The sequence below is a fragment of the Labeo rohita genome, chromosome 14, assembly GCF_022985175.1.
Source record: "Labeo rohita strain BAU-BD-2019 chromosome 14, IGBB_LRoh.1.0, whole genome shotgun sequence".
Taxonomy (NCBI): Eukaryota; Metazoa; Chordata; class Actinopteri; order Cypriniformes; family Cyprinidae; genus Labeo; species Labeo rohita.
The window spans coordinates 30,178,728-30,205,266 of NC_066882.1; the positions used below are offsets into that span (position 1 = coordinate 30,178,728).

Consider the following 26,539-nt stretch of genomic DNA (forward strand, 5'->3'; position numbering starts at 1 on the left):
CAGTACAGCACTAATTTTAGACAGAAAGGGAATTTCTTCTATTGTAGTATCGAAAGATCACTTTTTTATCCTAGTTGTTCTGTAAGGTACAGGGAGTTTGTTTTAGATGTTTAATATGTATTGTTTTAAATTTTTAATGATTTTGATTTAGTTTGTTTTGTGTATATTTGATCAATTTTACATGCCTAATTGCATGTTAAACCTGGGCGGCTGTGCTGTAGTGTTTGATGAAGAGTGAAAGTCTCTTGCATGAAGAGTGTGTTTGTTTGTGTCTTTCTTAATCAGTTTGAAGGTTTAGACCACATCTGTCTCAGGAATGTGGCTTAGACAAATGCACAGATCATTTTCTGAAAGCATGTATGAAAGACATGTCTAAATTTAATGCTGAAGCTTTATTTTGAAGTCAACAGCAGACTTGAAGAGACTCTTAGCTGATAAATTAATTCACATTCATTGTTCCCTCTGTTTCAGTCCAGTGTCGATATGAAACCAAAGCACACGGTACCCAGTATCTTGCACTGACCTTTGACCCTGTTTAGAGGGCACTTATGAATGACCCTTGATTTAGTGCATTTAAAGGTACTTTAACTTATTTTACTTATATCTTTTTATAATCTTGACTTATTTCCTAGTGCTTTTCCCACAATATGAATGTTTTCTTAGCCTTTGCTATACTGCTATAAATCTCATTACAACCATAGAGAGAACCAAATCAGTGGATTGGGCAGCCAATGTTCTCAAACTCTTTTGTTACTTGCACGTAACATGTAGCCGTGTTTCTGTTTACAGACATTTGCTTGCCTGCTATCATTAATTTGTTATACATGTAAAACACAAGAAAGTGTATGTTGTTACTTTGTTTTTGTTGATGGACATGCTCACATATCTGCTGCACACAATCTGTCTCCAACGATTATAGGTACACTGTGAAATGAAAATAGATGCAACACTGTGTCTCTCGTACTTAAACTGCTGAACACGCAGGAACGTATTCATTGCTAATATTGGAAAATCAGTATTTGTCTACTTACTGATAGTGTTTCCAGCAAATCAAGGTACCAAACACTTGGTAATGTTATGCTATAATTAGATCTGCATTACATGATGGAAAATTTCTGTGTTAAATCACAACAGAATGCAGAAGTGCAACTGTTTTGACGCATGTTATCATGTTTCAATGTTACAGATGTCTTTTAATGAGTCTGTCAAAATGTCAACTTGTTAAGCAAACTAAAGCTTTACAATAAGCAGGCAAATCTCATGAAGAAATGTCCAGGTCATATTTCACCTCAAGACCAAAAGAAGTTTTATTTTGTGTAAAGAAAATGAACCCTGTTTTGTTTATTTTGACAATTAAGCAAATTTACCCTCATAATTCGCATGGTACAGTAATGAGCAATGAAATATAACCTGGACGTTTTTCGTGAGATTCACCCAAGCTGTTTCCGCTCAAGCTGGTGTTGTAGCATTCCTGCCACAGTATTTATGATGTTACAGTTCACAGGAGTATTTCTTTAATAATACCATATTTTATGTTGTTCATTTATCAGTGTGACCAGTCACAAACACGGTTGAGAATTGTGGGGGGATGAATTGTGGTTAATTAAGGGCATTACTGCAATGAATGTACTGACTGTTTGTCACCTTTTATCATTTGATTTGTTTAAGGTTGGTGCCCCAGTGTTCAATGCCGTATGCTTTGTACTGGGTAATACTATATTTACATACTGACATGCTAACGGACATCTTTAAATTGATTAAATGTGTGGTGTTTTGAAAGCAGGAGTTGTGTTACCCTACTGTTTCATGTCATCTCCAGTGCAATAAGGAGGTCAAGACTTCTTTTGTTCGCAAATTTACTTTGCAAGAATCCAATGCGATGAATAAACAAACTGCAACAGCAATCATATTGTGTGGTTTATGAGACTTGTTTCAACTTATATACTGTCACAGTTTTCAACGTTAAACAAATTGCATTTTCCTGTTTAACCAGGTAACATAAACTTCGTAACTGAAATACAGTGTTTATTTCATAACATGAAATCAATGTTTTTGGAATAATACAGCAACCAGACCACTTATAGTCAGCAGAAAGCATGCAAACGTCACTCAAGTCACACGTCAGCTGTGTGAAGCATGTAAGGAGAACAGAGACTTCCTCTGTGCTCATTTAACACTTGGCCGAAGATCGCGTGCAGCCGCCTCTCCTCTCTCTCTCTGCGATGACGCTCTTTTAAAACAAGCTGCCATGCTGCTACGTGCAGTGGACAGTAAATCTATGAATAGCAAAACACATAAACATACATCTGAATCATTGGTGAAAGGCACCGACCTTTATTTCCTGCTAAACCTCCCAGCCATCACTTTTTACAGTACCAATACAACAACAAACTGCAGCCAAGCAGCAGGTTAAAATAAGAAACCCGAGCTGAATTAAGCATTGATTCTGGACCAAAAATTATCTAAGAAATACTGTTAGTGCTAATAATAAACCTATGGAATAAGCCCTTTGATGAATAAAAAGAAATCACTTTTTAGCAAAAGAACACGTTATACAATAACTACAATAATCTCCTGATAATTAGAGTTATAAAACAACATTAACAGTTCACACATCAGTGAAAATTCTGTTATTTGTCACAGTCACGTTGTTCCAAGCCTGTTCAGATGTGTAACAAAAAAGGAGATATTCTGATAAATGTTCAAGTTGCTCTTTTTATACAGTGATAGAAAACGCTCTATAAGAAGAGAAAAGAATAAAAATGAGTCCACACGACTTGTGCACCACATTCAAAGCCTTCTATGATGCATTGCAACATGTTTAATATCAATTATTCCAAATGTCTCATAAAAAGTCAAATTCAAATATGATGATGAAGCACAAATGACAATTTAGAACTATGGGGAAGAGCGTGTTTTTCAAGGGACAACAAGTTTAATTTCAGTTGTGACTTCAGAAGACTTGGAATGTAGTGCACTAGTCATACATATTGTATTTTGTGAGGTGATACGAGTTTGGAACGACATAAGGGTGAGTAAACAATGACAGTTTTCATTTGTGAACTATTTAGGTAAACTACTACTTTAAATCTACACAAAAATGCTACAGGGTGATCAAGCATCCAACATGTATAACAAAAAATGTTCAGGATGAAATAAATTAAAACATCCTGAATCAGTTAACTTTTGTAAAGAAAAAAAAAGTTATATCTATAGAATAGAAACAAAATTAAGCTACGGCTGATAAGGCTGCTTTTTTCGATTTTTGTTTTCTACCTTCGTGTCTTTTGCTCTCGATTTTCAGTGAAGTATCCCAGCCACAAAACACTATTAGCAACGACGGCCTCTGCAGCAAAATACCTGCTCAAACATCATTAGCCGCATCTGTGCACCGGTCACAGAAAGGCTTTTATTCAAGCAGCTGAAAAGTCCCAGAAGCCTCTTTGTCAGTGGGCGATATCTTCTGACGCGTAAGCTGACCCCTAGCATGGGTCTGTGCCAGTGTTTTCCTCTAACAAAGAGGGGCTGATCCATTGTTTAGGCTTTTCTCAGTCCTTTCAAGAGACTGTGAGAAAAAAAAAAAGTGCTGGGGTCATAAGAAAACAGCACGCATTGCTGTGGCTCTCCATGGCAACCAGATGTGAGGGATGGTCACCATGGAAACCAGCCATCGTCACCATGAGATTTTTCTTAAGAATCTAATAATCTTATGGTATGGTATTACTACCCAATTATTATTTTTACTTTTATTTTCTAAAACAAGTATATATTTTGTCCAACTTATATACTAGTTGTAAACAAAAATATTTGATAGTAGGTACAGAAAGTAAAACTCAAAATCAGATCTCAAAAACAAAAAGAAATGCATTTTTGACCTAAAAAGGGTAAAAATGTAATTAAAGATTTATGGCTGCCTTCAAGTCATGTTGGCATGATCATATTTATGATATGAAAGCATGGGAACCCCACCTCAGTATTGTAACAAATAAGAAAGCAGAAGCTTGCTATTGGTCATAATTTAAGTTCTCATTGTGAATGTTGACACTGTACTGCTGAAGAATAGTAAGATTTTCTTATAGTACAAATATCTAAATATATACATTTACTTGAGAAGCAAAACCAGGCTTTTGTGACTAAACCACAAGATAAAATATACAGATAAAGAATCTGTTACATGCCCAGTGCTGTTACACACCTAATTTAGTTACATTAGCACAATTATAACATCCCAGCAGACTTGAAGGCAGGATATTTCCTCTAGTGGCCAGGAGCAGTACATACAGTTGAGGTCATAAAATTACACACACCTTGCAGAATCTGCAATGTTAATTATTTTACCAAAATAAGAGGGATCATACAAAATGCATGTTTTTAAATTAGTAATGATGTGAAAAAGATATTTCACATAAAAAAAAAAAGAGTTTACATTTAGTCCACAAGAGAAAATACTAGTTAATAACTAGTTAACTAAAAATGACCCCATTTAAAAGTTTACTCACACTTGATTCTTAGTGTGTTGTTAATGATCACAGCTGAAGGATCCACAGCTGTTTTTGTTCTTGTTTAGTGATAGTTGTTCATGAGTCCCTTGTTTGTCCTGAACAGTTCAACTGCCCGCTGTTGTTCAGAAAAATCCTTCAGATCCCACAAATTCTTTGGTTTTTCAGCATTTTTGTGCAGCGAACCCTTTGCAACAATGACTCTGTGATTCTGAGATCCATCTTTTCACGCTGAGGACAGCTGAGGGACTCATATGCAACTATTCAGTAGGTTCAAATGCTCACTGATGATCCAGAAAGGGAAAAAAACAAACAAAAAAACAACATGCATTAAGAGCCGGAAGAACAGAATGGAGATGTGTACATTTTTCTTATTTTTGCCTAAAGATCATATTTTTTCATTTAGTACTACCTTTCAGAGGCTACTTTTTTTTTTTCTTAATCTAAAGCATCAGTGAGTGTTTGAACCTTCTGTAATAGTTGCATATGAGTCCCTCAGTTGTCCTCAGTGTGAAAAGATGGATCTCAAAATCATACCATTCGTTGTTGGAAAGGGTTCAAATACACAAAAATGCTAAAACAAACAAACAAAAAAAAAAAAAAAAAAAAAAAGAATTTGTGGAACCTGAAGGATTTTTCTGAAAAACAGCAGGCAGTTTAACTGTTTAGGACAAACAAGGGACTCATGAACTATCACTAAACAAAAAAACACAGCTGTGGATCATTCAGGTCACAACACAGTATTAAGAATCAAGCATATGTAAACTTTTGAACGGGGTCATTTTTATAAATTCAACTATTATTTTCTCTTGTGGACTATATGTGATCTTTTATGTGAAATATCTTATTCAGGTCAGTATAAAAAAAATAACATGCATTTTGTATGATCCCTCTTATTTTGGTAAAATAATTAATAATATGCAGATTCTGCAAGTATGCAGACTTTTGATCTCAACTGTAGGTAGAAAAATCAGATGAAAGACAGTTTGGAGCAAAGATTCCAAATATGTAAATCTTTACTTAAAGAATAAAATTCTAAAAGAGTATCAGAAAATTGTGTTGTGGAAAAGATGATAAAAAAGATGAGAAATTCTAAAGTGCTCCGATATGGTGCTGTTACTGACTGTTGAAGGACACCAGGACAAAACAGCTGTTAACAGCGTGGACTGATGCCTTTCCTCCCCAGATACCGCAGAACTGCAAAGTTATAGGTGGTGGACACAGTGTATGTGAGCTGAAGAGAGAAAGACAGAAACACAAGATAATAAATGTGACCCAGTGACCAGAGGCTAATCAGAAAACTGTGGTGTTTCCCTGTGAAAACCCAGCCCACAATGCTAGGGTGTTGTAGATGGTTGCCAAAGAATTAAAAGTAATGCATTAAATAAAAAAAAAAAAAAGAGTAACTAATTACGTTTACATGGTTACTTTTTGTTGCTTCCTTAATGTGTTGCATTACTTTTTACATCTGGGTAGGAATACAGAATCTGTTTTTGTGCAAAGTGAGATGAGTAAATGCATGTTCACTTTTAGTTTAGAACTATGGTGCTGTGGTAGGTTGTATGAGTCTAGCTTAATGAACATTGCTTAGGCTGAAATACAGTACTCCCAAAGTCATTTCTAACAACAACTGACAACAATAAATCACAGCCAACCCCAACAAGAGGTTAATAAATGCAAGAACAGAATTCCTCGACACCTACGGGACTGACGTCATGAGAACACACTGTGACTGTCTTCTGTTCTGGACACTCACCAGAGCCAAGACTGTCATCCCCGCTCCAGCGAAGGCAGCGATGTAGAGATCATAGGTCAAGAAAAACTGAAAAACAAGTCAGAAACGTGACATCCTAAACACTCACTGCACAGAATGAGCATCTGATCTTGGTTTTGGATTTGACAAGGCTTTGAGGAAGGTTTTCTAAAGAATTATAGGAAGACACTGAATCGTGCATCGCCCGGGGCCACGTCTTACCTCTCTTGTCTTGCAGACATTAGACAGGGTCATCCCACAAGCCTTTCCTGGTACTGCGGTCCATGGAAGTAAACCTTAGAGAGGCAAGACATAAAACAGAGTGTAACAGTGTGAAACAGATAAAGACACAATGATGTTTTACTGAAATGTGTGTCAGTTTAAATAACACCATACTAAGACAACAGAGTTTAACATTGTTAGGCCAGAAACATATGCAGACATTTAGCCAATTAATTTTAAAAGTGCTGTCACAGTGTGCACAGTCAGGTCAACGACAATAATGCTGCCCATGATGAAGTACACTTGATCACATCTTAATCATTATATTAAGGTAAGAAATATTTTTTATTATTATTACTAATTATTAATTCATAAACATAATTTGGTTTTGACATGACGTCTTGTCCTTGACACAGCCTCTAGGATATGATTTCCTGTTTTTTTTTCTTCTAATTCTTCAAATATTAATAAGGAGTGAAACAGTTTTGTTGATTTTTTTTCAGTAAATAATAATAAAATATTATGCCTACTAAACTAGATTTCTTACCAAGAATTTCCTTCTTTTAAGTAGTTCACTACAATGCCAGGACACAGTGACAAGTTTTACTAAATCTAAAAGCTAAAACATTTTAATTCAGAAAAAAATCTCAACAAAGAAATTGTGTATTCAATTAAGTATGATGGCATTTACATGTATTTTTAGTAAAATATAAAATAAAATAAAATAAAAAATGTATTGCTTAGATGACTAGTTTAAAAAAATCATTTGCACACATTCCAGTCCACAGAATAAATGGTAGAACAATCACTATTGAGTTTGTCTGAGTTCATTGTGAAATGTAAGACAAAATAAATAAATAAATAAATAAAAGTTTTTATGAATTTGTGTCATAAGACCATAGGCGGTCATCTTTTGTTTTTCATTCACTAATAAGAAATCAGAAATTAGTAAGAAAATAAGTTTAGATTAATGCGATTTTATTATTATTATTATTAAAAAGCCTCTCTATGTCGCAGCCTTTGGTTTGAGAAGCACCTATATACCTCTTTGGCTAATGCACAGAATAGCACCTCTTGCGGCAATGCACTTAAAATTATGCGCGGTGATCTCACCCATTTCGGAATGCAAAAATATGTGAAATCAAGCTTGCTGAACTATAAATGTGCGTGTTCAGGTACCTCTTTCCTGAAAATATCTGAACATTAGGACACTTCAAAAGACACTGGAACATCAGTGAGACTTTAATTACTGTTACAGAGCTGTGATATCAAATCTCTAAGCTGTCAAGAGACAGAAAAGGTATGATAAATGTATGGCGGGGTCATTACCATACTGTCTGGCATCAATGCACAGCTGGTTGATGCTGGAGGGTGTTTCAGAGAGGATGTTGATAGTGTGACAGGTGTTTGCCATGTTGTAGAAAAAATAGACAGGAAGCGCAGAGAGGGAGAACACCAGCAACCAGACCACAACCAGGACATACGTGATCACAATGAACTGTGGAAGAAATGCAAACATTTATCAGTTTGAAGAGTTCACATAAAAGGGAAAAAAATGCATTCATGTATATTCAAGAGATGCATTTTACCAGGTTTTACACAAATGACACAGCATTAAACTCAGTATAGTGCACTAATTTTGAATATACAGAAGTGCAACTGAGATACGAAAGTTGCATCAGATGGGAAGATGTTCAGTGAATATCAACATTTTGTAACTTATATGTTAGCCTTATATGTTAATCATGTGGAAATGTGCAATGTGCAAATTCTTTACAATTTTAAAATACTTTAAAAATGCATACGTGTTTGTAACAGCATGAGGATGGACATTTTGGAAAGTAGCCAATGCAAAGTGAAAGTCACATTACAAATAACTCACAGTTGTGCTGAGACAGCGACCACAAACTGTACTACGAAATTCTCCAAATGATTGCCGAACTGCACTGGTGGTGTAAAAGCCTTCAGCCAGTAGGACTATACAGTATAGGAAGAAGAAGGAGGCCAGACCATAGATGATGTACTGAAAATACTCAATACTATAGAAGAGAGAGAAAGACATGTTTGTAATTAAAAGGTGCTAAAATGACTTAACATTCAACACAAAAAAGCAGAAATTCTCTTTTTACACCGTAATAAATCTTTAATTGTGAAGCTTGAGATTATGGATAGATGAACTGAAAATTGAAATTGGGATTAAACATGGATGATGTAAGAGATGACACTGGCACGCACAGGTACGCTAGGGTGATGTAGTCCTGATGGTCACGGGTGAAGTAAGTCTCGATAAGTCTTTCGCTTTCTGTAAGGGCCTGATGTCCACAGCCGCAGAACAGAGCAATGCCAGAGAAACACAGCAGAGTGGCCACCAGAGAGATGTAAGGCACTCCTCCCAGACAGCGCATACAGCATTCATAACAACCTGAGGTTCACAATGAAAGCATATGAAGCATCAGTTTATATAATTTTCTAAAGGCCATATCAGACATTTAGAAACTGCACATCGTAAATGCCACAAGGATCTGTATTAGGTTATCTGCTGTTTTCCTTATGCATGCAGCTGCTTGTAAAATATTACTAGAAAAAACGATTAACTTACACTTATGTTAAAGATACTTAGCTCTATATTTCTTCTAGACAAGATGGCATTTCTAAAATATTATTAATTACAAGTTATTTAAGAAAGCAAAAACTGGGTGATCAGTTATTTAATTTAATGTTTAAAAAAAGTTACATCTACAGTAAAACAACTGGCAATAGTACAGTACCACACAAATACAAAACACCATTATGGTAAAACATGACACTAAAATAATGCAATAAACTTTTATTTAATCTAAGATTTATCATAAAACCTGAATGTAAATAAATGATTAAAAAAAATACCTTTAATCAAATAACAGCCTTTTACTAAAAATAATTATTTGTTTGATGGATTGATTGATTGTGCTTTATTAAATTCTGATAAATCAGAGATATTATTCACAGGACCTACCACCAACATGCCTTTGGGTCTGATGCTGTAAAGTGCATACATTCATGTCCTCAAGACTTGATTATTATAATGCATTGCTTTGTGACACTATAAACAGGTCAAGATGCAGCTGCTAGAGCTCCTACCAGGTCCAGAAAATTTGATCATATCCCTCAATCACATCTACAGTGGCCTCTCTAAGTCCCGCATCAAGTATAAAATATTGCTATTCACTCATAAGGCCCTAAACACCTTATAAGTCCCACTAAAGGGAGGTAGATTTTTCTTTCCTTTTTTTTTCATTTGGCATCTAAACTCTGAAATGACCAATAGCATTCACACAACACATTTGATAACCTAGTATTCCAGTTGTGTCTGAAAAAATATAAGCAAATGCATATGATCATCTTTGCCGGACATAATATGAACAGCATCTGTACTAATATTTCCCCTTTTGCTTTCAGGTCACTACATACTGCACCAGCTCCAGTTTGGACCCAGCTTCACTTATGATGAGCACAGATGACGGCAATGATGGATAGACTTATGAGACTGCAATATAAGCATAATATTATGCCAATGACTACAATTATAAGCTGCATTTACTTCTTTAATAATGCGTTGAAAGATGTTTCCTGAATAATTGAACACACAACTCATACTTGGAACTGTATATTATTGTCATATGACATTATTTTGTAGAATGGACTCTGCAGTTTCCCCCCTAACACAACCTATGGCTGCTCACTGGGGCTCAAAGAAATTAAAGAAAATTTATTAATGTAATGCTAGATTCATTGGGGCCAAAAGACATCACTAAAACATGCATTTTCTCTAAAGCTGCTTTAAAGCAATATATTTTGTGATAAGTGCTATACAACTAAAACTGAACTGTATTAAATAAAGCAAGAGCAGTGTAGCCAAATGCCTTCAATAAAAAAGTAGCTAGTAGCACGTTGTATCAGCCCTTACAAGCTACTATTTGTTTTCTCTGGAACCCTCCACCTTCCCCATCTCCACCTGTATAGATCTGCTATGGGTTATTTTGTTTGCTATTTGTGCAGCACCGTATCGACATATGCTTTGGCAGTAGCAAGTGCCTGTACTTGCTTGCAGCAGCAGCAGCAGCAGCAATAGGAATTGTGTACAGATCCTTGCAACATGGGGCTGTGCATTATCATGCTGCAACATGAGGTGGTGGTTGTGGACGAATGGCACAACAATGGGCCTCAGGATCTCATCACAGTATCTCTGTGCATTCAAAATGGCATCAATAAAATGCACCTGTGTTTGCTGTCTATAACATACGCCTGCCCATACCATAACCCCACCGCCATCATGGGCCACTCGATCCCCAACATTGACATCAGCAAACCGCTCACCCACACGACGCCATACACGCTGTCTGCCATCTGCCCTGTAGAGTGAAAACCGGGATTCATCCGTGAAGAGAACACCTCTCCAAAGTGCCAGACGCCATCGAATGTGAGCATTTGCCCACTCAAGTCGGTTACAGTGACGAACTGCAGTCAGGTCGAGACCTTGATGAGGACAACGAGCATGCAGATGAGCTTCCCTGAGATGGTTTCTGACAGTTTGTGCAGAAATTCTTTGGTTATGCAAACCGATTGTTGCAGCAGCTGTCCGGGTAACTGGTCTCAGACGATCTTGGAGGTGAAGATGCTGGATGTGGAGGTCCTGGGCTGGTTATATGTGGTCTGCGGTTGTGAGGCTGGTTGGATGTACTGCCAAATTCTCTGAAACGCCTTTGGAGACGGCTTATGGTAGAGAACATTCAATTCACAGGAAACATCTTTGGTGGACATTCCTGCAGTCAGCATGCCAATTGCACACTCCCTCAAAACTTGCGACATCTGTGGCATTGTGCTGTGTGATAAAACTGCACATTTTAGAGTGGCCTTTAATTGTGGTCAGCCTAAAGCACACCTGTGCAATAATCATGCTGTCTAATCAGCATCTTGATATGCCACACCTGTGAGGTGGATGGATTATGTCGACAAAGGAGAAGTGTTCACTAACACAGATTTAGACAGATTTGTGAACAATATTTGAGAGAAATAGGCCTTTTGTGTACACAGAAAAAGTCTTAGATCTTTGAGTTCATCTGAGTTCATTTATAATTTTGTTCAGTGTGTGTGTGTATATATATATCAATAAAACTCCCAGCAACAATGAGAAAGTCCTTAAATTTGGTGGCACAATTCAGAAACTGCCAACGCTAAGCAAAAGAGCAGAACGAGATTTCTGGAGCACTGGTGCTATGGATTCCCCAAGATATTTAGGGTAGTATAATTAGTAGTGTCTGCTAAGTGAAGCATCTTTGCTGTTGCTCACAGTTAGTAGTTTGAACAAACCACTAAACACCTTAAAAGTACCCTTTTAGCAACTGCACACTGACAATCTGGCAACCACCCCCAACACTTTAGCATCATGGTGGTTTTGCACAGGCAAACACTTTTCATATTTTCAACAGAAAAATACTAATGTTGACTAAAGAGAGATTCTCAAAACAGAGGCCTGTTTCCCAGTTGTTTTAGCACTGGGAACCAGTTTCATGCACACCATGAAATACATCACGTGCACACCATTTTTGTCACAATATACACTGCAAACAGTGCTCATTCAAATCCAAAACAATATAACAGGCTCATACTGTTACAGACATCTATTCACAGTCCATTCACATGTGCCAAATCTGAAACACTGCAATGTGCCACTGCAACAAAGCAGCAGCTGCAGCAAAGTGTGCGAGTCTGGATGGATTGGTGTAAATGGGCATTTTTCCTCTATCCGTATCATGTGCTGCTGTGGGGGTGGGTGACGGAGCTGGTCTGTACCACGACATGAAGAGTGTGAGAAAATAAGGAGGACCAAGAGCCAGAGTGTCTTTTTGTGGCTGCCCTGACAATAGCCTTTGTCTTGATGCAACACAAGGGCCAGCAATGACAAGCAAACAAAGAGCCGGTGCCACCTCAGCCCCCTACAGACTGACTGAAATGAGGATGGGGAGGAACGACAGTGAATAAAGAGGGGGAAGATTGGGGATGGAGTTGGGGGTAATTGCACACACAAGCATCGAAGGAATAGTTAAAATCCCACTTGGGGTCAAACTGTTTGATTTATATAAACAGAGGAATATTTTAGTTATTTTTTGTTATCATGTGCAATAACAAAATTTCAAATGCACTGTGACTCAGCAGTAACATGTTATAAAAAATTAAGTGCATCACAACTGGAGTAACGGCTGCTGAAAATTCAGCTCTGCATCACAGTTGTTCATTACATTTTAAAATATTTTTAAATAGAAAACTGTTATTTTAAATTGTAATAATATTTTACAATATTACTGTTTTATTTGCATTTTTGATCAAGTAAATGCACCCTTGATAAGCACAAGACACTTCTTTCAAAAATAAACATTTTATAGACTCCAAATTTTAAACTGCACGTAAACCCAAAAAGAGAATGGGTCATAGTTGGTTAAACTTAGTTAAACCAAATCAGCTGAATTATTACAGAACAGACAGAAAGATAAAGAAAAATCTAACACCTAGTAGAGCTATTTAGATTAGAATAAAACCGCACTGTTTTTACAAAACATATATACAAATAAATACTGTTAAGAATTAAGAAGAACTGTACTGGGACGCTTTGTGGATGTGAAACATTAGTGAATCATGTTCATAGTTAAAATAATGATCTACACCTGTGGATTCTCTGGTGGAACAATTGGTCTCTAAACACCAGATAGTTATAGTATTTATAGTATATGTATAGTCAGATGGTTAACCATTGTATAGGTCTATAATTACTTCTCTTATTCGTGTACTGTTGTATGTTTATATTATGCTTAACTAGTATGTAGCACTGTGGTCCTGCGAGAAACAACATCTCATTCCACTATATGTCCACACATGTAGCAGAATGACAATAAAACTCGACTTGACTTGAGATGATTAAAAGAATGAATACAAGCAAAATTAGTTATGAGAAAAGCTCCTGCATTTCAGTGCAGCTGATACTTGTTGGGAAGTTAAGTATCAATTGCAGTGACATTTAGACACTTTCAAATACGTAGTACTGTAACATATATGCAAGTGTATCACTGTCTCTTCATACTTTATATGCAAAAGCTCAGCCTTCTTTGCACTAGTTTATCAACTAGTTTAGCTACAGGTAAAATCGAAAACAATTTTTAAATTACAAATTACATACAAAATTGCTTAAAAGCTTCCCTTTTAATCAGTAAAAATGCTGTACTTACCCATGTCTGTAAGCAGCAGTGATGTGCTGTGCTTCAGTATAATGCCACAGACTGCTCTGCTCTCTCAAGTCTCCTACGCAGTGAACAGAGCTGAAGACAGACTCAATGTCCAACCTTAAGAAACAATGTGTCTTTTCAATGGCCTCCTTGAATAGTTCAAGGAGCAGACTGACGGGGTCATGATGCAAAAACGTACAAAAATATTCACTTAGAAATAAGTGCCACTGATTCAAGACACAAAGTGTTTGATAAAGAGCTACAGGCCACTTTTAGCTTAGTTATAAACAACTGAGAATTAGCTCATTCTAGGATCAAGTCAGTTGATGAGTTTTAAAAGAAATGTGCATGTGTTTCTAATTGTATTTACTCAAAGAGTAGTTTGATGCAAGACTGTTTGTCTTATGTAGAACTAAAAAGTACAAAACTCTGAAAGAAGGTACTGCTAGTGACCTAAAATCTTGCTCTTTGTGGATCCATACCACATATGACTCACTGTTGACCTCTAGTGTTTACAAGCATAGCTTGTGGGAACGTGACAACATGGTTTTTATCTTTTTTATTTTATTTTATTGAACCAAAGTATTTTTAAAATATCTTAAAGCACTTGAAATATAGCATATTCACAGTAGACTGAATGGTAATCATTCAGTAGTGTCACACATGGCATTATCGTCTGATACCATCAATGCATTAGTACCACTAGTACTTTAGACTTCAAGGTAATTGGTAATTGGGTAATTGGAATTTCTCCGTTACCCATATACGATTATATCACATATGTTTGTAAGAAACTGTTTAATTTTCCAAAAAGATTTTCCAAAAATATAATGTACCACATGTTCACATCATCTTCTTTCCTGACAAAATCAATACAATGTCAGTATAATCAATATAAAATCCAATACGCTTTTCCATATTCCAAGCTTGCCTGCTGCACTGGGGACATTACATGCATGTGCGAGTCATGATAATTATGAAAATAAATCTAGGAATTATTTGATTGTTGGATTTTAAATCAGCTGGGTTGAGGCATCAAAAGCTGTTTTATTGATGGTAACTGTAATATTATTACTGAAATCTTACCAGTAATTAGTTACACTACAAGTTACTGCAAAAAGTAATATTGTTACAGTAACTAGTTATTGCCCAATACTGATGTGGACACATGGCAGTCAACTTCATGGCAGTGTTTTCTCACAAGGTTAATTTCCCATATCTTCTTTTCTATTCAGGAAGTGTATTTCATTTCATCTGTCTACAGCAGACCTGCCTAAACATGTTTTTTTTTTTTTGTATCATTTTCAAAACCCCTATCATGTCAGCTACAAAAAAACTCAATGTCTTGGGGGGGTTGGGGACTGGGGTGTTGATCCTCCTCCTCTGCTGAAATTGGTAAGGTGGGGTGGCACAGGTACTAAAGCGGTCAGGCCTGTTTTTTCAGAGCTTTCTTTTAAAACTTATCTTTCATCCACATTCTTGTCCAGATTGTCTGCGTTCGGCAGAAAAATCAACGTTTCCTCATTCTTTGTGCACAAGTTCAATGAGTCCCTGAACCTCCTGAATGTGGTGAGAAGGGGACTAGGAAACTTGCTGGTATGAGATGTATTATATTTCCCATCTGTCTGCCAACATTTACTAAAAAATCCTTGAGATTTTTTATCAAACTTCTCAAGAGAGTTCAAAATGGATGAAAGTCAAGTTCACCTCAAGAGCATCCCAATGTATTTCAATAGTAAGGTTTCTTTATTTGCCTTCTTTATTACATTAACATCATTAAATTATGCATTAACTACTGGCAAGATTTTAGAAAGCTGCAATGGCTGAACAATGCATAAACGCAATTAGTTAGCATTAACTAATAACTTGTACACAATAAGATCTGCTGTTAAAAAGCAAACAGGCACAATCTTGATATTTCTTGAACTCTATAGAAAAGAGACATGGTCTTGTTTCAACTGCTTTGTAAAGAGATATTTTCTTTTTTGAAAATATACCAGCATATCAGTGTTCTAGATGACAGTACTGACTGTAGGCTGAGTGCAACAGACTATAGCACAACTAATCCATGAAAGCTTGTAAAACCTACACGACAGCTCACTAGAGGAAAAACATGAGAACAAATCAAACAAGTGTATTTTTCTTTTTGCAAGATTGCACCTGTATAAATATTTTCATTCAATTTCTCTGAATGTCATACCATTGCTGATGGAGAATCAAATGTTTGTTGTCCTTAAGTGCATTCATTTCTTTAAATATTATTCTTTAAAGATTTTAAGAGTATATTTCATTTTAGATGAAAACACATCATCTTAGGAAAAGGAAGCAGGCAGGGGAGAATGGGGTAGGATGAGTCATTTTTACTTATGTGGTCCTCAAAATAAGTGAAAATGAGTCAGAAGTATAAGTGGAAAGATATATGTTTATAATGTTGTGAAAAGCATCTTCTGGTTCTCAGAGAAGGATTTGGAGGACTTGTACACTGTCCCTATCAAATGAACTACAAATAATATCTCTCTATACATGATAAACCAAACCAGTTACATAATATCACATTAAAATACCAGTTTATACTTCAGAGAATTAGGTTAACTTCAGTGCCTTATGGTGGGGTAAATTAAAGTGCTGGCTCAACTTACCCCACAGCATAGCTGGCATTTTGAAAAAACATTCAGGCTAATTATTACCAATTCAGGCTAATATTTAGCTAAATGCTAAATTAGCTAAATTAGCATGGTTTCACCTATATGCATCATGAATATTTTTAGACCTAGATTAATTTGCTTTGATGTAACAGTCATTACATCTGTTATGCTAAATTTTTTCTTTGACAAGCCAAAAACAGTTTTTAAAGTAAATGGGTGCCTTCCACTCCTCTTGTGTGTTTCTCCTTTTTACAGTCTGGCAGAAATGATGTGTGATTCCAAAATTCATAGTCACATGACAGTAAAAGTGTACAGTTGCCAAGATACTTGGGGTGGGTCAACTTACCCACTGGCTCACCTTACCCACCGGCTCACCTTACCCTACTCTCCCCTATCTTACACATTAGGCCAAACTAATACTACTACAATACTAGTATTACTATTGTAATACTAACACAAAAATACTAGCCAAAGAATACTACTTGCAGGTTTTCAAAAAACTTTTGTAATATTTACACATACACATTTTACTGGTATATCTGCAGAGCTTTTGCTTTAGTTTAAAGGTTTCAGTTCACAGAGATTTCCAGTTTCCCATACAGTCTTTTTTTCCACTTTCCTTTTTCTTTTTTTGCACTTTATAAACACCACTACAACCGCCAGGAGAACACAGACTGAGATGACCATCAGACACAGGCCACAATAAAAAATAAGCCAGGCCTTTGATTCGCATCTGCAGTCTTTGACAGGCATCGGAGGAGGCAGTCGTGGTGGCAAGTAATCCGGAACGGCATTCACGTGACATTTTTCCAAAGTCTCGTTGACCAGCAGGTTGATCCACACGGTAGTCTGCAGTGGGTCTGGCTTTCCTCCGTCGCGAACAACTACGAAGAGGTGGTGCATGCCGTAGTCCTCGCCGCGAAGATGTTGGACTAGGGTGATGTTTCCTGACTGCTGGTCAATCTGGAAGGGGCTGTGGAGAGCTGGTTTGGTTGCAATTATTTGGTAAGTGATGTCCGAGTTCATTCCTGAATCCTCATCGATGGCGTAAATCTTTGTTATCATGCTTCCTTCTCGGGTAGCTGGGGATATGGTCAGACAGGAGAGGTTGCTGCTAGGAAGAAGGACCTGGGGTTGATTATCATTGACGTCCTCAATAAAAATGGTCATTTTTACTGTGGTGGAAAGGGCTGGACTGCCGCCATCTACGGCTACAACCAGCAGGTCGTAGCGGTCTTGCTTCTCACGGTCGACTTCACCAGTACTGCGGAGTGATCCTTGCGCCAGGTCCATGGCAAAAGGGACATTTTCACTTAAAATACGCACATCCACAATCAGGCCATTGCCTCCTTTATCAGCATCGCTTACTGTGACTTTCCCAACTTGGGAAAGTTGTGGAATGCTCTCAGACACAAAAAAATAGAAATGTGGGGTTGAAAAGGCTGGTGGATTGTCATTCAGATCCAGTATGTGTATAGACACAGTAGCAAAGCCCTCCTGAGACGGTTCGCCGCCGTCCCAGGCCAGAACGGTCAAGATGTATGTCTCCTGCTGTTCTCTATCTAAAGACTCAGCTACCGATATCACACCTGTCTCTTCGTGAATTCTAAAAGGTCCTCTGTTTGTAAGCCTGTACCTTACTTTGCCAAACTGATAGCTGTCTGCGTCGGTAGCCTGGACTTTCAGCAGAAACTCTCCGGGCTCGTTGTTCTCCTTGATGTCCTTTTCATAGTGTGTCTGTTCAAACTTTGGGGCATTATCATTCACATCTTCAACCGCCACTTTGATCACTTCCCTTCTGTGTAGGCGTGTGCCATGAGGATCAGAAATAATAAGTGTAACGTTATACTCTCTGCACATCTCAAAATCTAGGGGTTTTGATGTTGAAAGCAAATAGCTGCCTGCTTGCGGCTTCAAAGAAAACGGCATGCTGTCTTCATCTAAGGATAGAGTACCTTTAGCAGCAGAGGTGTCTTCCAGCTCCAAGAGGGCCAAGACGGTGGGGGGTTCGTTTTCTTGTAACACGATCACTTGGTTTTTATGCTCAGTGACAAACCTGATCCTTATGGATGGCTCTGGGCTCGTCACTGGCTGAATGTATATAGCTACCTGAGTTTGCACAGGGGGGCAAAGTGGGCTATTCGCAAGGACTTTCAACATGTGCTCCTCAGGACTGTCAACCTGTATGTCAACAGCTAAACTGATCAGGCCTGTGTGTTCATCCAAGTGAAAGAGCGCTTTGGCCCTGTCTGAGATCTGACGGCTGAAGGAGAATGTGATCTGGGCATTTTGGCCCAGGTCTTTGTCTGTGGCTTTAAGCTGTGCCACCGCAGACCCCTTGATTCCCAATGCTGGCACAATGGCTGTGACGGGGCTGTCGGTGTCAAACTCTGGGCAGTTGTCATCAACATCAGTTACAGTTACACTGAGATTAGCTGTAGCGCTAAGTGGTACTGAACCTCCATCTACTGCTACAAGAACCAAGATGTGGTTTTCCTGAGTTTCCCGGTCCAGTTCCCTAAGTACCACCAGCTCAAGTTCATGCCCATCTTGTCTGATGGCAAAAAAGCCGCCAGAGTCTTTTAAATGGTAATGTATCAAGCCATTATTTCCCGTATCCTTATCCTGCGCTTGGTCATCCAGTGGGAAAGCAGTCCCTATTGATGCATCTTCAGGTATGTGTAGAGGAATCTCATTCCTCTCAAAAATAGGAGCGTTGTCATTAATATCATCCACAACTATTATCAGTTTCACTATTTCAGAATTAAGACTTACGACTGCAGTATCTATAAAAGTACAGTCCCCATCCTGATGTGATGGACACAAAGTCTCTCTGTCTATGCGCTCTTTAGTGAACAGATCCCCTGTGCTCTTGTCCACCTTGATGTATCTTTCATTAAGGAGCTGGTATGGAGCTGAGTAGGTTGTGCTTAGACTTCCGATCTTCACACCTGCTTCTTGCTCCTCCAGGGTGGTGAAACGCAGCGCAGCACGGCTATGGATTTGCCCAGCAGATGCCAAGAGAAGCACCAACTACAAAACAACAGAAGAGACTTAGTGACTTAATGCTTGGAAGAAAGCAACACCCTTCTTTCCATATGAAAGTTTAACCACACTCAGGAGTTAAGTGTGTAATCCTTAACCACCAAGTCAGTCATTTTTTTTTTTTTTTTTCCTGTTGCATATGTTGTTGCACAGACTGTTTTATTGACTTACATGTTCCAGCATCCAGAGATTTAACATTAAAATATATAATCCCAACTAAGCTTGCAAATGCCCGTGCACTTTCCATGAATAAATTGATCTTGAATGCTTAAAAATGTTTGTTTTACCTTTCCCAACAATTCATCAGTGAAATTAAATTCTTCTACAATTTAAATGTTATATTAAATTTAATATTATATTTATTTTGTATTCATTTTATTTAAGGTTTGTCATTTTGCAACCATGGTTATTTTATTTTTATGTATATTTCATATAAAATTGTATGATTTCTTAATATGGTAAATATGGTATAACTGTTAAACATTAATAAAATCCAAGGTTAAAGGTTGTAAAATGGAAATACAGCACTATATCAGGGCAGCAGATTTACATGTAAAAGGAATTTGCTAACAGATTTGGTAGCAAAAATATGATTGTGGTTATTGATAAATACATTTATTATAAATAATGCTTTATTAGATCATTTTTATTATTATAATTATAGTTGAATAGTTATGCTTGAAAAAGCATTGCATCTAACATAGCTAAAATAAAATATGGGACTTACGCTTTGATTGCTTTTTTTATTTTGATATTATTAGTAAAGGGACACCTGTTTGTGCCCTATTCATAGAAAGTGCCAGCATATTTTTGGGGGGTATTAAACATTTCCTTCATAAACTTAGACATTTGTTAGACATCTGTTATGTTTATACATATAACCACCAGTCTATGCACCTGTCTGCGTATGTGAAACTTCAAAAATACCAAGTGAAAAAAAGTTTGAAAGACGTTAAACCCCTGACCCACAGAATATGAATTTAAGGCGCAAACAGACTTAATACTGCATACTGACTGAGCAATGTGGACTTTACCTCCGTGTAACGCCAGACAGACAGACTTGGCGTTCAAAAAAAACAAAAAAACAAAAACAAAAGAAAAGTAAAGAACTCTCTTACTGAAAATACAAGAATAATGTACTGAATAATGTGAGATACATCACTCACCCGTAGTATAATCCAGTTCATTATGTGGTAAGGTTGAGCTGTCCATTCTTCAAGAACATGTTAGGCTTTGTGAGCATGAGAAGCACTTGCACGAAATGTGGGGGGGCGGAAACCTCGCCTACCTGTGCAGGTGAACAGCTCGAGATTAGCTCAAGATATTCAGCCGTTGGTTAAAAGGGAAAATACAGGTCTGACGGGATGTTTTTCCGGGTAATTGTTTATAATAATAGACGGGTCGCTGTGGAGTATTTTTCCCTTTCAGTTCTAAGCACTCTGTAATGCTTTATAATAATATACACACGCTAAGTAATAGTAAGAGAGATTATACAGTAGTTATAGCTTTTCATTGGAGTTGTTAGGGTTCAGTTTTAGATTCAGTTTTGAACCATACTGAATTGGAACTATGGATTTTAAACCAAACTGCACAGTTATATTTGCTGTTATGGTCACCGTGTCATTTGGCTCATGTCTTAGTGTCGCCATCATGAGGGCGCCAGTGATATTTACATCACATGTATTTACATGGCTCACGTACCTTAGTACTCTCTAATAATTCCCTAGCATCAAAGGGGTTTGTTGTATTTTTATGATATGTTATACTGAAAATAAATAAGCTATAAGTGTTCAGTTTAGTTTACAAAGGGCAATGAATAGTACTGAAATGATAACAATAAAAAGTGCCGTAGTAACCATGTTTACTGACAAAATAATGGTGTTAATACTATGTGTTGACATTTTTCTACATGTTGTTACTAAATTAGATGCGGTAACTTCAAATGGCAACTTAATATGACAGAAAGATTCAGGGAAAGGAGAAAACAATGTAATCGGCACTTAAATAGCCAACACCTTTTGGAAAGAATTAAAGGTCTAGAACTGTGCCTTAAAACTGAGAAAGTAAACCGATGCGGTCGGAAATTTTCTTTCTCTAGTTCCGCATGTGACATCACGTGTAGGCGTCAGGGGAAATTTTGCCTCAGACTTTACTGTAACCACGGAGACCAAACCCTGTTCTGATTGGTCGGCGCATTATGTGATGGGTGGAGTCTATATAAATCCTATGAGTACCCATTGTAATAATTTGAGAATCAGTTCACAGAACTTTTTACAGAGAACAACAGGATGTGTGCAGCAGCAAACTCTTCAGGTAAACTTTTCTTAGAAAAGAATTTCACATGCCACATTATTTCAAATATGGTTTATGTCTTTGTAAAAAGACAGTAGATTATTTAAGTTTATTCGTTTTATTTATTTACAGTCATCATGTTGACATTAGTCATGAATAGTTTAAAATGATTTTCAGTATTTGGCTCTGTGAATCTAATAGAGGATGTGAATTCTATTAGAGTTGGAACTGGAGCTGGGAGACTTACTGCAGGAATTTAATGATGTTGTGAATGAGTTGAGCACACCTCACGCATCTGAACATGTGCTGAGAGATGTGAAGAGACACACAGCATGCGTGACTGAAGGAGACGATTCAGACTACTGTAAGTACTCTACCACACACATCTAACTAGGTCTGTTAAACAGTTTACATTTATAAATGTTTGGCATTCAGTGACAAATTTTAAAACTCTTATAGTATTACCACTGAATGCCAAACATTTATGAATACTCATTATTAAAGTGCCTTTTGACTCTTGTGTATACATAAGAAGAGATACTGTTTCTTGTGCTACTTAAAATATTGCCTTTAGTAGATCATTTCCTCATATTTCCCAAATGTAAATCACTGCTGTGCGGTTTGTTTTATGGTTAGATTAAGCTCACTTCTTTGGACAGCTTTGTCCTTTAATACGGTATCAAAGGCTTTGATTTGTATCTCTTTTTGTTTTGATCCTCTTCAATAAATTATGAATGAGTGTATTAGTTAGCCTTTGATCTTAAGAAAGATTTTCTTGTGATATACAGTACCTTGTGCACCTCGAACCACCCTGTAGTTCCTTTGCATTCACCTGTAAGAGGCACACATTAATCCTTTTGTATCTTTTCAGGTAGTGAAGCTTCGCTGGTAAACAGTCTGAATGCCAGTCAAGAGGAGCTCAACATCCCAAGCATGACCATGGCCCCAAAAGGTATTAACATAACAGATAGCCATCACATTTAGTATACAAGCTAATAGCTTTTCCTATCTGCTCCATGCATGCCTCTAATCCCTGTGTGCTATTTCTACTCGTCATATTGTAGTCTTTGTTTGTGAATTGTACTGCTTTGATGCGCTTTATTTTGCTACATGATAAGCATGAAGCTGGCATGATGGAATTGAATGTGATGATGTTACAAGGTGGTAAACCAACACAGGCATAACATGATGATCTATATGCACGCATCTTACTTTTTCTAATTTTGTCATTTACTTTGTTGCTACAATGGAGTAACTCACTCATAATATGCAATAACTATGCAAATATGAAGATATCTATGATTAATTTTAAATTGCATTTATATTGGCCACACTTATTTTTGGTCGTACTGTTTACATTACCAAAAAGTTAAGTTAAGTAAAGTTTTTCTTTAGTATATGCTAAAAAAAAAAAAAAAAAAAACAATTCTGCTTATTCAAGGATGTGCATTTATTGTCTGGATGGAGCAAAGGCATAATCTGTTTAAAATGCACATGCACAGTTCAGCTGAATGATAAAGTGTATCCTCTTTAACGTAATGTTAATCAATGTAAATCTTGATTCTTGCAAGCTAATCTGAACCTACAAAGCAAACAGTTTGCTATTAAAAAAAACAATGATAAATAGCTTTTAAGAAATAACTGCCCCCATGTCAAAATCAAACCAACACCTGTAGTTCATTATGAGTTTTTAATAAAGATTTTGTTAAAGCCAGCTGAAAATGTGGCATTTTAGAGGGAATGTCCATTAGGGAATTTAGAGGGTCGCATTTCTTTCGGCGTGGAATGTTCCACAGGAAATGCCAACGCACTTGCTGCATTTCCACAGAGTCTGAAGCATTCCAGTGTGCTAACGTCTTCTCTCTCTCTGCTCTTTACAGCCAGGCTCGGGGATACCAGTGACCTACAGAGCTTCATTGAAAACCTGGATAGAGAGCTTGCAGGTATAAAAACAGTTTGGTGGTTGGTCACATTTAAGGCAGCTTTTGCAGCTCTATCATTTGAAAGCATGGTGTGGCATAATAATATTTGAAGAGTTCAGATGCAAAACCAGCTAAAAGCCACCTCAGTCAAAAATGAGATAAAAAGTGAATGCTTTTGACACACAGTATGCGTCCATCAAATACTTTTACTTCAAACTCACTAAATCCCAGCCTCAGCTCAATTAGAAGTGCCAGTACTTACATAGAAACCTATTCATAGGAGTCTGATAAAAATGCTTATTTTAAAGAAAAATGTCAGATGGGTTTAGAGGCGTTTGCATCTGAACTCTTCATTTGTAGAATCAGTACTATGAGAACATTTTATTAAACTAGCTCAAAAAAGACAATAAGGCCATGCAGAACATTTGGCCAACCACAAATGTGTGTTCCCATTCTATGGTGGTAACAAACCTCAGTATCCGAATAAGCTATAGACCTACTTTTAGTCTCTATAATTGGATATGCTATTTATTTGTAGATAATGTAACAGAAAACAATTTGCATTACAGATCAACACCAGTTATCTTGTTTTGTCACACTGTGCTGCTTGGTGATAGTCTAACAAAACCTAAAATGTACTATGACATTATTCTTGACAAAAACAAGAAAAATGTCCATGAGAGTGATGATAGTAATATGTTAAATTACTAACAAAAGGCCGGTGGTTTAACACAGCTCACTCCCAGCACGCTCCGTTATCAGTGGAGTGACAGTCATGAATCATAACTGCGAATCCGTGATACCTCACTCCCCTGACCTGAGCTGTCACAATCTTATCTTTCTTGCAGAGATGTGACATGACAGGACACACGTGATCAGAGAGGAAGCACCATGTGCCGCTGAGCACCTGAAGAGCTGGCATTTTGCAAACCCTAATCTCTGCTTCCACACATAGAAATTAGGCTGAAGAAAAACACAGCTTGAAAGCTTCATTTTCCCCCCTTCACCAAGGAAAACAAGCTCACTGTGTCATTTTAATTGGTCAAGAATTGTTGGGAAGAATTACCAAGTTTGTCAGATGTTTTATTAAAAAGAAAAAAAAAGACTTACTAAATTTATATGAAAAGCACAATTCCTTGTAAGTTGTGAAGATGTATTGTTAATAGCTATTTTTTACTTTTTTTTATAAAGATTGTAAAAATGTTACCAGGTTCAACATAATGTATAATATTAATTTAACAGTGTAAAGATTTTTTAATAATAAAAATGGTTTTTGCAATAAACATGTATTACTCATATTATATATATATATATATATATATCACCTAATTGACTAGCTCAGAAAGTCCTTGCATGACCATGTGCTTTCTCAAATAGTTGTAATGTATCTTCACACCTGCAGTTTACTAGACTTAGTTCATGGTCCTGGTAAAAACATATCTGTACATAAAAGGAAATACAACTAGACATTCTGCTGCTGATGGAAAAGGAAGTTGTCGGTTGCACTGCAGTCAAAACCAGAACTGTTTTTTTTGTTTGTGGTATTGTCACAAGCCACACCTTCAAGAGCTTGTTGTTTTACTGTGTATGCAATATATGGTTCCTAAAAATTTTTTGAAAATTTGATGCAAAGTCTCGCTTCAATATGCACTTCATTACATTGGGCAAAATATCAAACCAGCTGCATAGTATTCTTGCTTTCTTATCTAATGCAGTGGCATATATGTATTTTTAAGTGTGATTTAAAGGTTTAGTTTGCAAAAAAATGACTTTTTTTATCATTTACTCATCCTCATGCCATTCCAAACCTGTATGATTTTTCTTCTTTCATGAAATATAAAAGATATTTTTGGTTACTATTTCTTTCCATTAAAAAGTGCGCTCACAGAAGAAAGAAAGTCATTCAGGTTTGCAAGGAGTGTGAATAAATTATTTTAATTTCTGGATTTAACTGTCCAAATATTTTTAGCCTAAACTAAAATTTGCCCTTTCCTTGTTTCATAACGTACATTTTTACATACGTACTTTATGTTTAGCAGATTGTACTCTCATATGTTATATAATAAAGCAGATGTTAGACATTATGCAACATCATAAGTGAAAGCAGGACTTTTTCTGGGCAGTATTCATGGAAAGAAGAAGTTTGGACTCTGTTTTTTTTTTTGACACACAGTCTCGTGTGGTTTGAGGAAGAATGCTGACAGCATTTCTGCTTCAGACTCTTATGGGAACACTTATTATTATAATAAATAGTCCAAGCATGTGATGATGAAGTCACCAGTGAACGTAGACTACACTCTTAAAAATAAAGGTACTTTTAAATGGTTCTTCACAGCGATGCAATAGAAGAACCAATTTTGGTTTCACAAATAACCATTCACCCAAAGGTTCTTTAAAGAACCATCTCTTTCTTGCTTTTTTATAATCTGAAGAACCTTCCTTTGCCACAAAGAACCATTTGTGAAACAGAAAGGGTCTTGAGATGTTAAAGGTTCTTTATGGAACCATTTAGACAAAAAAAGGTTCTTCTATGGCATCATGAAGCACCTTTTTTTTTACGAGTGTATCTAAAGAAATGGGAAGCAGCATTTTGGAAGCTACATTGTTTAAGATACATAATCCTGATCAAATATGCAATTCCATGTTTCCCAGTGTCATGGAAATGTTTGCTTTCAGATTGTGTTTGAGACAGTTAAATGCTTTTCTGAAGACATTGTGTTCAGTTTGTGTCCTCTTGGGTCATTCCTTGAGGGACCCATCATGCTCTTGGTAATAGACTCCGGTCCAACCTGACCTGAATGTCAAAATGGCAGTGTGAGTGGATGTGTAAGGGATGTGAGAAATAGCAGTTTTGGCATCACACTTTTTTTTTTTTTTTGGTCAATATTGTTTACAGCCTGCTGTG

General features: G+C 36.8%; 3 protein-coding genes across 6 annotated transcripts; 1 reads left to right on the plus strand and 2 right to left on the minus strand.

Moving 5' to 3' along the window:
* Positions 1–1,979: 1,979 nt before the first annotated feature.
* On the minus strand, positions 1,980–14,195 carry plp1a (proteolipid protein 1a). Of its 4 annotated transcripts, none has more exons than XM_051127466.1 (8): positions 13,734–14,195; positions 8,710–8,896; positions 8,357–8,513; positions 7,804–7,972; positions 6,475–6,548; positions 6,256–6,321; positions 5,624–5,733; positions 2,206–2,276 (listed from the first exon to the last, which is right to left on the minus strand). In XM_051127466.1, the coding sequence occupies exons 1-7, from the start codon at positions 13,735–13,737 to the stop codon at positions 5,653–5,655; spliced, it is 738 nt and encodes a 245-aa protein (XP_050983423.1). In that variant the 5' UTR covers positions 13,738–14,195; the 3' UTR covers positions 2,206–2,276; positions 5,624–5,652. The 4 variants fall into 4 exon arrangements, with proteins under 4 accessions (XP_050983420.1, XP_050983423.1, XP_050983421.1 ...); XM_051127464.1 differs by lacking the exon at positions 2,206–2,276 and adding an exon at positions 3,185–3,565; XM_051127463.1 differs by lacking the exon at positions 5,624–5,733 and having other exon boundaries at positions 1,980–2,276.
* A 250-nt stretch (positions 14,196–14,445) lies between these two features.
* On the minus strand, positions 14,446–20,693 carry pcdh20 (protocadherin 20). The gene is made up of 2 exons (XM_051127456.1): positions 20,587–20,693; positions 14,446–19,408 (listed from the first exon to the last, which is right to left on the minus strand). Exons 1-2 carry the CDS (start codon positions 20,605–20,607, stop codon positions 16,931–16,933), a joined length of 2,499 nt encoding a protein of 832 aa, XP_050983413.1. The 5' UTR covers positions 20,608–20,693; the 3' UTR covers positions 14,446–16,930.
* A 954-nt stretch (positions 20,694–21,647) lies between these two features.
* Positions 21,648–26,012, plus strand: si:dkey-27i16.2 (regulator of cell cycle RGCC-like). Its single transcript, XM_051127471.1, has 5 exons — positions 21,648–21,733; positions 21,933–22,076; positions 22,584–22,664; positions 23,593–23,655; positions 24,483–26,012. The coding sequence occupies exons 1-5, from the start codon at positions 21,709–21,711 to the stop codon at positions 24,488–24,490; spliced, it is 321 nt and encodes a 106-aa protein (XP_050983428.1). The 5' UTR covers positions 21,648–21,708; the 3' UTR covers positions 24,491–26,012.
* Positions 26,013–26,539: the final 527 nt, after the last annotated feature.